This window comes from Aulostomus chinensis, chromosome 16 (genome assembly GCF_037954235.1).
Source record: "Aulostomus chinensis isolate RoL2024-O1b breed Wild chromosome 16, RoL_Achi_v1.0, whole genome shotgun sequence".
Taxonomy (NCBI): domain Eukaryota; kingdom Metazoa; phylum Chordata; class Actinopteri; order Syngnathiformes; family Aulostomidae; genus Aulostomus; species Aulostomus chinensis.
In genome coordinates, this window is record NC_141335.1 from 6,096,501 (window position 1) to 6,114,549 (window position 18,049).

The 18,049-nt window shown below is 42.0% G+C and overlaps 1 protein-coding gene across 1 annotated transcript in view; it reads left to right on the plus strand.

The window, feature by feature from the left end:
* Nucleotides 1-10,260, plus strand: part of srbd1 (S1 RNA binding domain 1) — a 50,691-nt gene extending 40,431 nt beyond the window's left edge. Inside the window, exons 18-21 of the mRNA XM_086180099.1 lie at nucleotides 972-1,139; nucleotides 1,897-2,046; nucleotides 7,366-7,550; nucleotides 9,424-10,260. Of these exons, the coding sequence (XP_086036225.1) occupies nucleotides 972-1,139; nucleotides 1,897-2,046; nucleotides 7,366-7,550; nucleotides 9,424-9,713 (793 nt within the window). The 3' untranslated portion in view covers nucleotides 9,714-10,260. The remainder of the gene's footprint in view (nucleotides 1-971; nucleotides 1,140-1,896; nucleotides 2,047-7,365; nucleotides 7,551-9,423) is intronic.
* Nucleotides 10,261-18,049: the final 7,789 nt, after the last annotated feature.

Sequence of the window (18,049 nt, forward strand, 5' to 3'; positions counted from 1 at the left end):
TTTTTCCAGATGGTTTGTTCAGTTGTACAATCGTGATGCTTGAAGTCCTTAAAAACAGAACTGACTGCACATATTAAAGATAATGTGCCAAAAAAAAAAAAAAAAAAGATAATGTGCCTTGGAAATGGAAGGCATAGAGCTGATTAGCCAACCTAGACACAGCTCTGACATGTACACTTACACACACACACACACACACACACAGATCCAAAGTCATACACACACTGGCAGATATCCTACTCTGCCTATTAATACTCTACATTCACATGCATTAACTGCAACATGTGTACAAAACATACACATGTCACACATGTGGGAAATGGGCAAATTGATACACACACAGTTGTAGTAGACACAAACAGTGTTTAATGAGCTGGCAAAAGCTGCAGGGCAGGCATCAGGTCATCTGTTTACTTGTCTGCTCTGCAAGTGAGCTTTTTCCATCCCTGCCAGAAGTCATGCTACACACGCACACACACACACGCACTCGCACATACATGAACGTGTTGATGACTGAGCTATTATGTGGGGTGTTGACATAGCAGTGTATTTAATAGTTGGTGAGGCACTGTGGACATTAATAGAGCTTCAAATCACCTCTCCTTATTGCTTGGACAAAAACAGGACATATCCTGTAAATATTGGCATATGTGTGTCTCTTGTCAGTGTTTCCCCTGCTTGCATGTACGCCCACACAGTCTGTGTGTCACAGTCACAGTCTGCACAATGTTCTCTGTTTGCATGTTATAAATATTAGGTGTGTTCAGCAAATGCTATGGGTTGTGTTACTAAGGATACGTCTAATTACTAGTTACCAAGGTACATCTTGTTTTGAAACTAACCATCATTTTCCCTATAATTAGATTTTTCTCTGAACTGTCTACATAGTGTCAAATTCAGGCAATCTTGCAGAAATCAGGTGGACCAGTAAATAAACTGAGACATTTTTTCCTTTTGGTTTTATCTTGTAGGCATGTAGCAGGCCTGAATGCAGGCAGGGCTCGGAATATTGCTGAGTGGAGGGAGCAGAACGGTCCCTTCATCAACAGGGAGCAACTCAAATTGGTCAAAGGCATGGGGCCCAAGTCTTACCAGCAGTGTGCCGGCTTCATTAGAATCAATCCACAATCCCTACACAGGTACGCAGATACAAAGACACACACAGTCGACTTAGGAAAACAACCCCTGAAGCACAGGGGCTGTTTTCCTAAGTCCATGAAGTCAATTTTGATTGGCAGATATATGTATTTAAAGGCTTACCAAAATACCAAAATACTGCACAGCAACTTATATAGACAAGATTTTACATTTTTGGAAGATTTTCAGGTTATTAACTGCTATCTTTAAAGTGGAAATATTGGGTTGATGTCCAAAGTATAAGTTACTCTCATGTATGAGATTGGCCAGCGCAGCACTTTGCCAAGTGACGTCAAGGGCTGGACGACCCTGAGCTGTTTTGCTGGATTGTTTGGCAGGCTCACTGCATCAACACTCTGCCCAAAATGTCATGCAGGGCTTCTGTTGTGCCAAATGTTACCTTAAGAACAGCACACACTGGATAATTTACAGTCTTTTCTGTGAATTTTTTTGAGTGATTTTTTTGTTTGTTTGTTTTTTTGGTAGAAAGTACTTCCACTGAAAGTTGTTGATGGTGCGTATGTGGGTTGTCTTAAAGCAACTGAATGATTTTTAGAAAGGTTTTGCTGTTTTATTTTTTCAAACTGTTTTCAATGAGGTGAGCTGAAGAAAATAAATTAGATTAACCACCACTGTATGTTGACTGCGGCAGACATCAAACCACGAAACTCAAACAGAAAAGTGTTTGTGTGGCAAGTGAGGAAATAAAGTTTGTGGTTAACTTATCAAGATATGTGTTTTGTTTTGTTTTTTAACCAGTGACAAGTCTGTATCTCATCCTGCACCAGCCGTGTCAGAGAAACCAGCGGCTAAGAAGGGCAAAGGAAAATCTGCTATCAGTGTACCCATCTCCTATAACTCCCTGGACCAGACCTGCATACACCCAGAGTCCTACCATGTGGCACAGAGGTACAGTGCACACAAACAAACACACAAATTCAAACATTCACACTTGGACAGCAGCCTGTCCCACTGGCCAAAGCATGTTTGGGCTAAGATGGAGTTGATTTGGACTCCGTCTCATCTGGGGCTGGTTACAATGGTGGAGGAGTCTGATTTGATTTACAAAGACATGGGATACAACAGAGGAGGTGTTGGCTTTGCACTTGTGTATATCTGTGTGAGCGTGCGTCCTTGTGTGAGACATGATTGTGAGCAATGCTGATATCAAAAGCACATTGAACATCTGCCCAAGACTTGTGTGTCTTGTCATGTGTGTGTGAAAGAGACACGCAGGCACGCAGAAAGCTGGAGGGTCCTCTTTCCTCCAGCTGTAGTCACTCAGGGGTGTTTAGTCTACATATGTTCAGATACTAGTGGCTCTAAGCATTGCCCCCCTCATGTTGATGCACCTCTAATGGCCTCAAAGCATGTGTGTGGGGGGAATGTGTCTCTGCATACATGTGTGAAAACAGACTCATGATGCATGCATGTTACTGTATTTTACCAGTCTGTCGAACTTCATCATATGTGTGTTTTGTTGTTTAATGTGAGTACGGTTAGCATGGACTGTTAATCAGAGCTGTGAAAGGTAAGAAATAGAAGGAAAACCAAACCCTGCAATGACATTTAAGTCAGAATCACAGCGTATTTGTTTGTTTTCAGGACATCTCAAAAACTAATACGGTTGGAAAAATATTACAGTGAATAGTGTGATGAACGTGGAGGCGATCTGGATCAAACTGTAGGTCCTGGATCCTGAAGTTTGTTCTCCACCATTGGCAGGATATAGCTATTAGTGTTATTTTTCTCCTTGGCGGAGGTATTCGCTCTCCGAGTGCTTGCTAGTTTTTTTATTTGTTTTAAATATCATTTACCACAAAAATCCCAAACAGCCAGTGGAGTAAGAAATAGTATTCCAATAATATTCAAGTTATTCTCAGATACGGATATTTAATCTTGGTGATGATGAAGTCCCTGAAATGGTATTCAGAACAGCCCTAATTTAAGGTTTAGATCAGGCCAAGAGCTGTTTCTTACTCACACATTCATCAGTCCAGTTCTCCTTGTTCGCCTTTTTTCTGCTCCTTGTTGTGCCCAACACATCTAAGCACACTGTAAATCTGCTCTACGTGTCTGTGAGAGAGAAAGTCTGTCCATGACTGACTGACTGCTGCCTGTGGAGCTTGTTTTATTTTTCCAGGGACCAACCGACCAATCAAAACTTGGCTGACTAAGTCTCTTCTCAACAACTAATGTTTAATCGGGTATTAGAGGAAACCTTGTCACCAGTCTGCTGTGTACTGACCCTTCTTTTTCTTCTCACCCACTCCATCACTAAATGGTTTCTCACCAGCCTATTTTACTGCTCCTCAGAATTCTTAACCCAGCAAATGTCTTATCCTTTGTTATGACTATCTCATAATCCAGGTCTGGGAACTCTCTTTCTTTTTTCACTTGATATGCATATTTTTAGTCATGACTTCAATTTTATATAGACTTGCAGAAATTTATTTATTTATTTTTTTCAAACATCCAAAGCAGGCATTGTAGTTTTACAGAGTCTTATATCCCTTTTTTAAAAGCTTACAGAAGATGCTGAGTGGGGTTAAGGTCCGATGACGGTGCAGAAGAAAGCCATACGTGTCAGCATTTGGTCTTTTAATTCAGACGGCCTCTTGTATTCGACTTAACTATCGATCAGAAGCTAGAGCGTGCTCCTTTAAAATACACCCTGAGCTCCATCTGCAGCTGAGCCTGTGGTTGCCTTTTTCTGTGGAATAGGTGAACTGACAACATCGTCTTCTCACGCTAAGTTTCAACTTGATTCATTTGGAAAAGAAAAGACAACCTTGCAGTGCTATTGATTGTATTTCTACCAGGTTTTTACCTCAGTTTTAAAGTCATAGGGATTTATATTTATATTTTTACCAAGACATTTCTTTTTTTATTGTGACTCGTAAATAGAGCTGCGGAGGTTTTTTCACAATTGTTAAATTTATTTTCTCAATTGCTTGGTCTGTAAAATGAGAGAGAGAGAGTAGGGGGAAAAATGTCCATCATGTGGTTGGTTGCTGTCCAATTTCTGACACTTTTAAACCTTCAAATTTTGCTCTGGTATACAACATTACAAACTGGCGCCCGTGTGCTGTCAGAATGTTCTAAGCACCCACTATGCTATTTACACTCCTCGTATGTTTAAGTGGATATTTTCGATGTACTGTTGGAAAGCTAAAACTCTTGAGATCTAAATGATTCAAACCATCTCAGCAAACAGTCTCAACAGCAGTAACAATCAACATTTTTGTACGACAACCGACACATAACCTGTCATCAAAACGAGCATCTCGCATACGAACACTTCACTGAAATCCACTTGTCAATTATGTGAATTCTTGTAACCCAAAAAAATGTTCATATGACTTCTAAATGGGTCCTTGAACAGTACAATTATTTGATATTTAATTGTTTTGATCAAACCCTACAATTTTTGTCTTTGAACGCTTCGTCCTCTGCTCTTCAAAAAGCTTAAAACACAGAATTGTAATGCTTGAGAACAACCTCAGCAATTATTGGTCAAAATATACAATTTCTGACAATGATATTCACACTAACTCTACTACTAAATTTTATTGACACATCCGGGTCAGGGTTTAAATTTGGTAGAACATCGAGGCATCATTGAGATACTTCACTGCCCTCACAGCCTGATATATCAGAGGTATGAAGGCGGATGGTGGAGGAATGCTGTGTGTGTGTGTGTGTGTGTGTGTGTGTGTGTGTGTGTGTGTGTGTGTGTGTGTGTGTGTGTCTTTATGGCATATATGGAATATCATGTTCATCACATTAGAGAAACTGGATCCTCCATTACTGCTCACAGCCCACACATCACCCACTTCTTGTAACCACATTCAAAACACACACACAAGCATGAACGCAGAGGCACACAAACACAATTTGTCCGCTTTTTTTAAGAAGTTGCTTGATTTCCTTTTTCTCAAAAGTAAGTATGAATTCACGTAAAAGTACCAGAACATTCATGCTTAGTTTAAAGAAGATCTACTTTGAAATATGAGGCCTTCCTAGTTTGATGAAATGTATAGTATTTTTTTTGCTGTGAGACAGAGGACGTCCACTCTTAGAAGAATATTTCTCTGATATGTTACACTCAGGGACCAATATTTCTATTGGACAAGCACACACACACACACACATACACACACGATCCAAGAGTATACACGCACACAAGGAAGAGGGCAGGTGCTGGACTGAAATCATTTTTTTTCTTTTTTGTGTGAGTGTTTTAAAATGTGACTGCAGGGTGCCGCAGTGGTCAGCACTGTCGCCTCAGCGCAAGAAAGTTCTGGGTTCAAACACGGGATCTTTCTGTGTGGAGTCTGCATGTTCTCCCTGTGCCTGCGTGCGTTCTCTCCGGGTACTCCGGCTTCCTCCCACAGTCCAAAGACATCAAGAGGGGACGAGGCTAATTGGATACTCAATAATATACACAATAATATTGGCTCAGTATAACTATTAATGAATAAGTCTGATTGCTAATATTTACATGAACACCATTTTGGTCAAGTTTCTTCTTCTCTGCCCGTCATCAATGATGAGAAATCGGTAATAAATACGTGATTTATGGGCTGTTCCATTATACTGGACATGGAGCAGAGAGATTTAGTGTCTTCAGTTGTTGATTTGCGGCCGCTGCTGCTGCTGCTGCTGCTGCTCAATACTCAATACTCACATGTATGAGGTTCATCGATGGGCGGTCAGTCAGTCAATAAACCTCCGGGACCCTTTTAAACCAGGAAAATGTTTCTGAATTCTATTTCTTTTGTTTTTCCAAGTACTTTCTGGTGGTAAACTGGCAAAAATTTGTGGCACAATTTTTAACACTGTCAAGAAAGTTCATATTAATGGGACCGACATTTTGAGTGCAACTAAGAATTCCAGCTGGATTGAAACCAGGGCGGCTGTGGTTGGTATCATTGACCACAAGACAGTCAAAAGTTGTTATTTTTGCTGTTCAGAGATACATAATTTGCAAGTTGAAAGGCTGAGTGTGGCAGAGAGAACATCCTTATGTTCGGTAGGCCGGCAAGGTGATGTATCCTCACCACTAAGCCAGAGTAGATGGCGGGCCTCTCCAGTCCCAGCTGTCTCGTACATAGTTTGTACACAAGCCGTGTCCCATTACATCCGCACTGTCCCTGCTTCTGCCAAATGGGCATTTCTGAACAATAATTTGTATGAATCAGCTTTGTGTGTGTGTGTGTGCATGTGTGCCCACCTGTTCAGTCCATCACGGGGGGACAGCTGCGGAGTCTGTTTGGCGTCAGGCTGCCAGTGAGCGACATCCATCACAGACACTACCCAGCTGGTCCATGGAGGCAAATGCACTCACATTTATCAGCAGCTGTGGAAAGGACCTACTGTACATAATGTACACACACACACACACACACACACACACACACACTTTTTTCCATCTTTATTGCCTCTCTGCCTCTCATGCCAGTTTGTTTCATTCTAATTAGTTTGGATCTAACTCTCAGGGTGAGCTTTTAAATGGTGCGGCCTGACTGACAGACTGGCTGTGTGACTGTCTAGACTTATTGAGATGGGACATCCAAGTAGAAAAAAAGTGACCGGAGAGTTTTCCAGGTGGCTGTGGCTGACAGACAGACAAACAGTCCAGCCTTAGCAAAGTGGAGGCAGTTTCATGAGACAAGGTGTCAAAGTGTTTACAGCCCACTGTGGATTTACCTGATTTACAAACGTAAATGTATGTTTGTGCATACGTGCGTATGATTTTTAAGAAGAGTAACCCCCCCACATCAACAGACTCATGAATTTTCGTGTAATTACTCTCACCCCTAAAAATCGCTTTCATTTTACCCCATTCTCCTTCCTGCTGCTTTTTTTCCTCCTCGCCCTTTGTCTTAACAACCCAGTTTTTATTCCCTCATCATTCCTCCCTGATAGTAAATAGTCCCTCATTCCATTTCATTTCTCTTTTTCTATTCAACATAGGCTCTTTCTTTCAGTTATTGAAAGCTGTTATAGCCCAACCGGGACCACTCACGATTAAAACTCCCACACAAACACGTTCTGGTCACTACAAAATGTGTGTGTGTCTATAGAATAAGTCCCCATATGAAATCTATTCATCTTTGTCTCTTTTTTTGTGGAAAAGTAAAATTTTTCATACTCTATGCTAAATTTTTATTTTGTTGTTGTTGTTGTCTTTCTTTTTTTTCCACACGAATCATCCATGTCCAGATTTCTGTCCCTCGTTGGTGGGAGAGCTGACCAGATCGGGAGTGCGACCCTGCGACAGTGTGTGGAGAGCCAAGTTAGGACACATAATGTGGATGAACTGGCCAGAACTGTGGACACCACACCTGAGACCCTTCAACTCATCATAGATGGCCTAACGCAGCCCCCCGGGTTTGACATACGGCAAAGTAAGTCTCCTACCACTCACAGTTAGACAATAAGTATTTATGCAAGGATGTAAATAATGTCACGACCAGCATTTTTTGGGGGTGACAAACACCTTGTTATCAAAATGTAATCTCATCCATTCTCTTAAACTAAACCTTTTTGATATGCACCGTATTACATGAATATTTGTTCATTGAACCCTGTTAATCATGTAGTATGACTCCAACCGCTGGATAATTCCTCTTTAAAAAACATATTTCACCTCGATCTCGTGTGTTATTCCTACATGTCTTTAGATTGAGAAATGCCAAACTGTCAGTGTTTTAAACAAAAAGGAAAAAAAGCACCTAGAAGTTGCAGTAACTTCTCATAGTCTCTTATCTTCCCTTTATAGTGGACTTTAAAGTCACTTCTGACTGATAGAACGCTCAACCGTTTGTCCAGTTCTTTGACTGGTTTTCTAGTCACAACACACACTGCATTTTCTTGTGCCTTTTATTATATTAAAGCATGTCTTGGCAGTGTAACTTGACAGGATCTGACAGTGCTGTGGCTCCCCCCCAATATTCCAACAACACTCGCAGTATGTTTCTGACGGGGTGTGATGGGTCCAACAGACCGTGTTATTGGACAGAACATCTTACAGACACACACACATACACAAAGATCTGTTTTTCTCTTTAATATCGTACTCTGTGTTCATGCACACATAAACAGACCTTTTAAGTTTATAGCCCCTGACACACCAGGTCGACAGTCGGCCTTCGGTCAATGTCAGGTCCTCAGTGAGAGCTGGTCCTTGCTGTGTGTTGTACGCACTGCTAAGTGACGGCAAACCGCTGTGGTCGGCTGGTCAGTTTCCGAGAATCAGCACCCGTGAAGAGGAATGAGTTACTTTAGAGGGCTGCAAAAAAAAAAAAACAACTTTCATTTTAAATCGATCTCTCTTGATCATTCCAATATATTAACACTGTCAAAACCACACGCAAGAATTTCCTGTTGTCTTTGTATTTGGTTGTAGAGGAAATTCTGGGCCATGCGCTGGCAACACGAGGGCACGCAACAGGTGGCCTTCATTGCACTTAGTTCTCTGACATCAATTTGGTGTGTCTTTGCTCACACAGTCACAAACGTTTAACACTCCATTAGTTCTACTGCAAGTGTGTTTTTTTTTCTCACTCATTTGTTCCGTTTTCTGGGAGAAAGAAAGGCTGTGTAACATTCAAAAGCAGTTGGTAAACCTGATGTATTTTTAACAGTCCTGCTCATATTTAACAAGTCTCCATACAAGCTGCCAGAATAAGAAGCTGGCATTGTACATTTCAGCAAAATGCAGTGGAAAAAAAAAAAAAAAAAGTCAAGTATGTATCCCAAGTGAAGGTTAGCTAAGTCCTCAAAATGAAGGAATGCAGCTTCAAGGTTCATCCTCGCATTGGTCATCTTCAGTTTCAGCACACTTCACTTGGCCTCCTAGCCGGTGCTCAGCTGAGTAAACAGATGGGCTGAGGCTACCGCAAGAAATCAGTGCTGTGGGGAGGATAATTGAACCGGACTATTTCCTGCGGCGCAAGCCTTCCTTGTTTGTCTTAATGCTACAGAAAGGAAAAAGATATCTCATGAACAAGCCAAATGGAAAGAAGGGTGGAATAGAATGCTGAGAAATGTGGAAGTATGCAGCGACTAGAATCGGATTACCGCTTGAAATTTAATATGTTTGTCATTTCTGCTCCGCCCCCTTACTTTCCTGCGTCCCTTTTTCCTGTCTGTCCTCCCAAACAATTGTGCTTGCTGCTATCCATTGCTGATTTTGTCATAGATACCTCTCAAAAGTCCCTCAAGTCATTTATTTTTATAAAATCTCTCTCTTGCTTTCTCTTTTTTTGCCATCCCCAGATTTTGGACAGGCAGACTTTAAGCAGGGAATAGTGTCCATGAGGGATCTACAGGTGGGTGCGGTGCTGACTGGTCGGGTGGACAACACGACTCTGTTCGGGGCTTTTGTTGATATCGGTGTTGGCCGCTCGGGCCTCATCCACAAAAGCAACATCACTCCTGACAAACTGCCTGTCAGCCAGCGCCGTCGAAGCCTGGCATTAGGCCCCGGGGAACGGGTGGAGGTCCGCGTCTTGAATGTGGACCCTCAGAGAGGACGGATTGGCTTGGACTTGATCAGGGTCTTGTAAATCGGTTAATTGCTTCATTCCATGTTCCATGAAGGGTTCTTTTGAAATATTTGTCTCTGATGAAGGAATCAGTGTTTTCAAGTTCTTCAAGTTCTTCTAGTTCGTCGCAACAACGGCTCACCCAATCTCCCAACTACAAAAGGTGAAAATAAAAACTGGCGTCATGTGCAACAAGACAGGAAGTTTCACACTTCCAGCTTCAATGAAATTCCAGAGACAGACTTTGTTTACTGCAATCGTGGACGGCAGCCATCTCAAGACCTTCAAGTGATACTTTTGAATGTAAAATCTGCAATCATCTGTTGATGAGGTGTTGAGATAAATCTATTTCTGGTACATGCTGCACTTTCTATGTTAATTTTCTCAAAAAAAATTGCCAGAATTTTGCCAATGACTGAGTCACGTGAAAGAGGAATTGTGTGGATGCTGAAAAGTGGCATGAAGCCGAGAATTAGGGAAGAGGATGTGTGGAGTGATGGAAAGTGGAAAGAAGACACCAGAATATGTTTTTCTTTCAAACAACAGGAAAGTATGAAAAGACTGAATGAGTGGGCTGAAGGTGGGGGGGGATGGGGAGAGACAGGGAGGATGGATGGATGGGGGGGGGGGGGGGGGGGGGGGGTGCATCTATCTTCCAGACTGCAGTGAAGCCTGAAGGCTTTTCAGACATCGTCCCAGACACAATTATCCCAGGACACACAAACACACACTAATCAGCTGCTTCATAATTAATCCCAGACTCCCCATTCACATTATCTTATTTGTTTGTTTTTATGAAACTGGAATAAATAAATAAAAAAAATACATAAAATTTGGTTCTGAGAAAGCCTGGGGTCCCCTGTGCTAAACTTTCTACTGAATGCAGAATACATAATCACTGTTAGGGCTGCTGCCTCACTGTCTCCCCTTGGGCTACAAATGGAATATATTCTAGACACGAACACAAAAGAGATATTCGATCAACATTAATCAGATGTGGCACTTTGCTTGGTGATGATCTGAGAAAATTATACACACACAGACTAGTTTTGCATACCATATTCTACTGTCTTCATTTGCGCTTTTTTTCAAAGGGAATTACATTTTCCAATCAAGTTGCCTTATTTTATTTGATGTTAACATCCTTTGTCATTTGTTGTATCTTGTTTGTTTGATCTCATATACTATATTTTGGCTCTAGCCTTTGTTTTAATGTTCCCAGTGTTTCTCTCTTGGGGAACACATGCGCTCCTACAATTGGACACAGCTTCCCTCAGCATCATTCCTGCTTTTCCTGCCTTTAATTTTCCTCCCTGTCCTAAACGTGAGCCCACAGATGGGACAGGCAATCTGGCAGCCAGCTACTGCTGCCCCTTGGAGTTTTTGTCAAACACCGAACAGTAATGAGCCTGTGATAAGAAGCAGAGCGACTGCGGGAGTATTTGTGTGGTTCTCACTCCTCCTCCATTGCGCTGCTTTCAGCTGTTGTGTTACAGAGTGAGCTCAGGTGTGCCTTGAGGTTTTGGTGAAACGTGAAGAAAATTGATGGTAAGCAAGCTATTAAGTGAATGTCACACTTTTTCGCAAGGAATCTTTCGGCTATTTGTTGTTTCTTCAGCCATTTTAAAAAAAAATTAAGTCAAGTTACCAAAAAAAAAAACCAAAGAAATATCGTAAGTGGTCATGCAGAGCTGGCTTTCATCTGCTTTTGTTCATTATTCAGCCTGAGAGAGACGGGGGTGACAACAACCTAACTATTTTCACACAGTAGTAGAGAGCAGGATTCTCACAGCTTGTAAACATATCAATCTACGAGACCACTGAGAGGAGAATATAGCTTTCTGATATCTCAGACCACCTGTCCAAAAACCAGACCGACAGAGGAAAACGCTCAAGGCTGCAGTGCTTTATTACAAGCAACGATACAAATAAGTATTGGACAAACACCACACCGATCATTTTACCAACTGATTTGAATCCCCCCCCCCCCCCCCCCCCCCCCAGAGGGAGATTTGAAAGCTACAATATAGAGCCAATTCAATTGAGTAAGAGTGTATTCCCTTGGTAACAATTTGCAAGGCAAATTATCTGTCAGATTATATTTGGAAGGTAATCTAGTTTTGCATCGCGTTCCACTAACGACTCTTCTCCCACACTTTGGAGTTCTGTGAATATTGTTAGCAGATCTAATAGGGGAATGAGTTAGTTTTGCTTGGGGGGTGGTGGGGGGAGGTGGTAGAGGGTGCTCACCAAACAAAACAAGGGTAATGTGAGGTTCTTTTTGGTTAGCAGCAGGATATACAGTTTCATCTTTCTCCACCAATCAAATCTAACACAAGACAAAAACTCCTCTTTACAGTTTCAAAACATGCACTAAAGGTGGGTGGGGGGCTGGTGGTTGGGCAGAGCTGGGGATTACTGGTGGAGACGTATCCAGACGCACCGATTGCCAAAGGCTCAATCAGACCAGTGCTGCGCAGGTGGAGGCTGCTCAGCACACAGGAAAGGAGTTGCTAGCAGAGGAGAAGCAGCCACTGGAGCCTGTAGACCAGTGGAGCGTCACACACTCAAACTAAAATACAGACCTAAGCTGACACAGTTTTAATCAGCCATAGAAATGTTACCAAAAAGGTAAAAAAAAACAAAATAAACAAAAACCCAGACACTAGAGAAACACTAACTAGAAATAGGAATTGCAATACACTGCTAAAAACATGATTTGCATAGTAGATAACATGAACACATCACTTGAATCAGATGGTGAGACCAAGACTTACACAAGAAATAAATGAAAGCATTCATTTTGAAAACAAGGCTCTTAACATGAGAATAAGTTTTCCTCTGTTAATAAGAAGCATATTCATAAAGTTATTTATGAAACCACAACATCTGTTGAGGGACGTTACAAAGAGACCTGATAAACACAAGTAAAGTACAGCAGGAGAGATGGATGAATGGACGTAGGAGAGAAGGATGGAATGAGGCAGGAAATGAAAGGCTTTCTCCAGTTTCACTCCCTGTGACCTCATCAGTGTGATCATGGGTTTTATGAGCTTTCCCTCTCGACGCCCACACACCACCTTACACGTGCCAGGACACACACACACACTCCAGGCCGTATATTTCATTCACAGGCTGAGAGACAAACACACAGGACCTGTGTTTTTGTCTCTGTCTGTTCCTTTTCTCACACTCTCTCTGTCAACCTTTCACATACTTCATCACACGCCGCGACATCCAACAAAGGCGACACTCACTTAGAGCCACCGAAACATAAATACTGACAGAGAGGAAAAGCTGTCTTTATTACTGATTGCAGTACATTTTCTAGGAATATTTTGGTGGCACTGTTTAACAAATTAAAACCTTTTAAACAGAGCAGGGATGAAGTGTTTTGTGGGAGACGTTGCATTTATGTATTCCACAGCTTAAACATGACAAAATTTTGCAGGTGAGGGAAGATAATTTGATACTAACACTGCGTCACCAATGAACGCTTGACGTGAAAGATAATTGGCAGTGAAAGAGGAAGGATCTCATTAGTAGTAAGCACGTAGGTACTTTTCCTTGTGGGGAGGTCAAGCTCTCGTCTTTAAAGACATTTCCAGTGTTTCCTAGTGTTTTCTCTCCTTGCCTCTTGTTTTTCTTTCCTCCAGGTCACCGTTATTTCTTAACCATCGAAACTTTTTAATGCTTCAGTAGATTTCTCCACTAAGAGGGCGATGCATTTTTATTTTTGATCCGTACACTAGAAGTCACTGCAGATCAGCTGTTTCAGTTGAAAAGTGCAGCTGTAGAGTAATGGAGTACACGGCGTGTGGGAATGCTAAGAATACTAAACTCTTTTTTTTTTTTTCCTCCTTTCTTGAAGTTGGAGTTTCAGCTGCAAAAAGAGTCCACACCATATTGAGCATTGCTAGCTGTTTGGTCATGTATGGCTTAAAGCTAATATTATGTTGAATGAATGATGCCAGATGAAAAATGTCAACCTCTTAACTCCCGCCACCATCAGTGTCTGAGATGCACAACTCTAAACACACATACAGAGTAGCACACACTCCAGAGTAGCGCGCTAACATCCGTTCAGGGACAACAAGGCCTCTTCCTGTTCCCAGGTCACGACCGTATAGTTGGTGGCTTAGAGTGATTGACAGCTGATTGTTTGGGTTAGGCTGCCACCTCTGGGGATTTACTATAGGAGAAGCCTTTATACACAACTAATATAGAACACTGGCAAGATCTCTCTCTCTCTCTTACACACGCACGCTGACATATGTTGTGGTATAGCATGAACATTTATACAAAAACATACAGATAGTGTCAAAGCACCACCCCCCAACTCTCTCTCACACACACACACACACACACACACACACACACACACATGTTCAGAGAATATAGGAATCTATCTCATAGACATATCTCATTCATCCCATGGGGAACCAAATCTGAGACCATGGCAACATTGTGTCGGGGGGGGGGGGGGGGGGGTAGGAAGGATGTGGAAGTTTAGGATGTTGACTTCATCACACTTTAAACCCATTTATTGTGCCTCTGAATATGTTGCAGCTAGAGGCCGTCATCAGTGCTTCCAGCTACCGTAGCTGTTTACCTGTGGGTGCACCAGGCACCCTATCCTGGTAAAGTTGTATCAGAGTGTGTGAGTCATGCACTGTGCCAGTTTTCAGTAAAACACTCATCCTGGAAAAGGTAAAATGGCCATTAAATATCTTTGAAGTCATGAATAACATTTCCCCCCTGCATGATTTCTTGGTGATTCCAGAATATGCTAACCTCATACTTGTCGAAGGAAACTACCGTAGTTCAGTTGAAATCTTGCCGCCCCGCTTGTTCACCGGCTTGAATTTCTCTCCTGCTTTCCCCCCCAGTGAGCAGCATACCCTTTGAGAAGCTTCAGCGTCAGTGACTGCGGGTGCATGGTGCTTTCTTTGACCTCGTGTGTTTAGTTGCTTTTGTGCCAGCTTGATCAAAGGTTGTCGATCTATTTGGATTTGAGGATCAACAAACTAGCAAAGTATGGGCCGGTAGATTAGTCTACTGAGGATGCGGTTGACTGCAATCCTACTGGATTTGACTGCCCCACAATGCATTGCGCACAATGGCAGACTTTGAGGAATATACATCTCTTCCCGGTTGACATTTAGTTTCTCTTCAACCCTGACAAATGTGTCTGAGTGATGAAGAGCAACAGAGCCAACATTTCCTTGTTGGCATCAGTTAAATGCCATTTTGTGAGTTTACGTCATAGGCAGGAAATCATCAATGACATACAGACACCTCCGTGAAACAACAACTCAGGTTTGGTGACAATTCATAACCATTAGCACTTAAACAGCAGGAGTTAGCACAGCTGCCACTGTATGAACCATCAAGTAAGCTCTGTAGTCAATATAGACGTCTCAGGGTAAAGACGCGGTTAGCTAGCTGTGGCAGTTGTTTGTTTAGCTGTGTGTTTCAGCAAGCTATTAATACCGAGGCCTAATAGTGCTGTCAGTAGCATTAACACACATGGGAGCAATTTCCTTGACACATATTACACATGGATTCAGGCTACCAAAGTAGAGCTTCCTGAACATGCATTTAACCTGGACTTAAAATCTTAGGGTGTGTTTTGTCGATAATAATCCAAGAAAAAGTGATTCGGCAAATTCCTAAGTAGCTACATTTGAAAAATGGATCTGAGAAGAGCCAAAAATATTAGGTCAAGGACTGTTCCTGTCACATTTCCCACTTTGTCTACTTTTTCTGCGTGACCTGATGCAGTAACAGAAATGCATCACACTATGAGTCGACACAGGGATGTGAAATTAGTAGGAAAAAAGGTGAGTTTCAATACAAATTGTTGCTCATGTTGGCATTTATTAAAAATTAAAATATGTAACCCCAAAACAGACTTTGGGGATTCATGTCAGCCTGCTATCCATCTTAGCATGCAGAATGCTACCTCCTCGTCACTACCGTTCCTTTGCCGAGGCTGATTTGTTCTCAGAAACACATTTATTCTCACGGAGTGGCTCAGAAAGTACGTATTTCATTTCACGAGAGCCCATTATATAACTATTAATATAGTACATCTGTGGTACAAGTGGTGTAAAAGTGCGCCTCCTCTTGTAGTAGCCCACCGCTGTTTGGGGCTGTGCAGCCCACTGTGTTGAATTCTGCTTTTCTAGACAGATCTGTGGGAGTGTACCAAACCCAGCTGCTGCGGGCATGCCAAATATCACTCAGCAGATAACAATACATATCTGCACTGTCAGTGTCTAAAAGGCTTACAGCCCTCATAGAGAGAGACTGTCAGATTATGGAGGCGGTGATTTCAGGTGTCAAACTTTAGATGGATGGCTAAAGCTACATTCCGTGGTGCCAGGTAAAAAGGAATTCATTAATGATGAATCGTCAAATCTCATTACGAATCATTTTCAGAGCTGCACCTTTATTTATCTTTTTCTTTTTCTTTTTTTTTTTCAAACTCCACGCCTTCTACACTTGTTTGTGCTTGATTAAGAGGTGAGATGAAGCTTCTGTTATCTGTTTATACAGTGCTTGGACAACGTGAGAATGATTTTCTAAAGTTCATTTATTCGGGTATTTGTGAAGGAGCTGGATGAAATATCATACAACAGTGGAGTGAGTGAGAAAGACAACTAATAGTTTGTGACGTCACAGATGTTACTCAACCTGGGCGATGCGGTTGAACAGATGATGGAAAGACATAACATAGATGCTACTCACAACAGGTGAGGATGCACTGATGACATTTCCCCGTCCCAACACGCGTCACCACACGCAAGGGAAAAACACACACACACACACCTCAATGCCTTTGCACGGCACTTAGGACTAAAAATTAGAACAACAAAAACTAAATTGAGGACCATCAACAATCCAGGACCAGTCTTAGTTGATGGAGTGAATCTTGCCAGGAGAGAAGAACTCATTTACCTTGGAAGTGTCCTCAGGCAGAACGGAGGCGCCAGCAGTTGACATCCAGAGCAGATTTAACGAAGCCAGGAATGCTTTCAGATCAGTCAACAGTGTCTGCAAATCGTCTACATACAAAGCCCGAACCAAGTTAAGATTTTATAAGGGCTGTGTGCTGTCAGCTTTCCTATATGCATCAGAATGTTGGAGGGTGACTGAGGGAGACCTCAACAAACTGCGCGACTCAAATGAATACTTTGTATATTCTGGCCACGGAAAATATTAAACAGAGAAGGATCGGGCACATCATCAGGCGAGAAAGCAGCTCCATCACCAAAACTGCCCTCGCTGGACCGCAGAAGGAAAGAGAAAGAGAGTTGTTTTTTTTGTGCGACGTACATAGAATTACAATGATGAGTTTTTCTAAAGGATGCAGCTCTTCTACTTTTTTTGGGGGGCGGGGGGAAGCATCACTGAAAAGAGTACTCCACTGTTCCTTCAGTTGTTCACCCTGGAGACTCTTTCCATTTGCTTGTGTTTATATTCTCCTGCGTTTTGGTTTCGTTTTAATGGTGAAGAAATATTAAACAATTTATTTTCCCTCTGAGGAAAAAAAAAAAAAAAAAAAACCTGCATCGCTGAATGATCCCAGAGAGAGGCACTGTGCAGATGGATTTTCTTTCAAGTCTCTTTTTGTACGAAGCGAATATTGAAATGTACACTATATAGTTCAGCAGAGGCACAACGTGGGACTGGTTTCAGAAGCTGTCTCAGATTGCTCTTGTTAATTAAAATCACCAGCTGGCCATCTTCCTGAGCAGTTCTTACACCTCCCATAGTGTATCCCAACCATGCGTACACAGGAACATGATACAGTTGAACGCAACTGGCTTTTGTAGTACACTGTACACCAAAACACTACTGTCAGTCTGGTCATCTGAAAGTCAGCACTCTCGTATGAAATTCTCTTAAAGGTGCTATGTGTTACCTTCATTGTAATACCGCTTTTTACCTCAAGAGGGGATGGCGAGTATTGTTGGTCCTCCTCTAAATTTAAGCCACCTCATGAAGCTCATTTCCTCCCCTTGTGTAATTATTCATCACCTCCCAAAGCCTGTGATTGTAGAATCCACTCGAATATTAAGATCTTTAGCAAACAATACCTCCGCTAACTAGCTGCCAAGCGCTATGCGGGCACAATGAGAGAGCGCAACCCTAAATTAATTTTAAAAAGCACGTTTGTCAGCTAAAATATCTCGTGGAGGCTTCGATACTGCATATAAAACATATGGAGTAAAGAATCTGACAAAATGTGACTCTTAAAAGGGGAAAAACAAAGACAGACTTGTCCGTCATTGGGAAATGTAATAATTTGCCTATTTTTAGCAGGTCTACTTGCATAAAAAAACAACTCC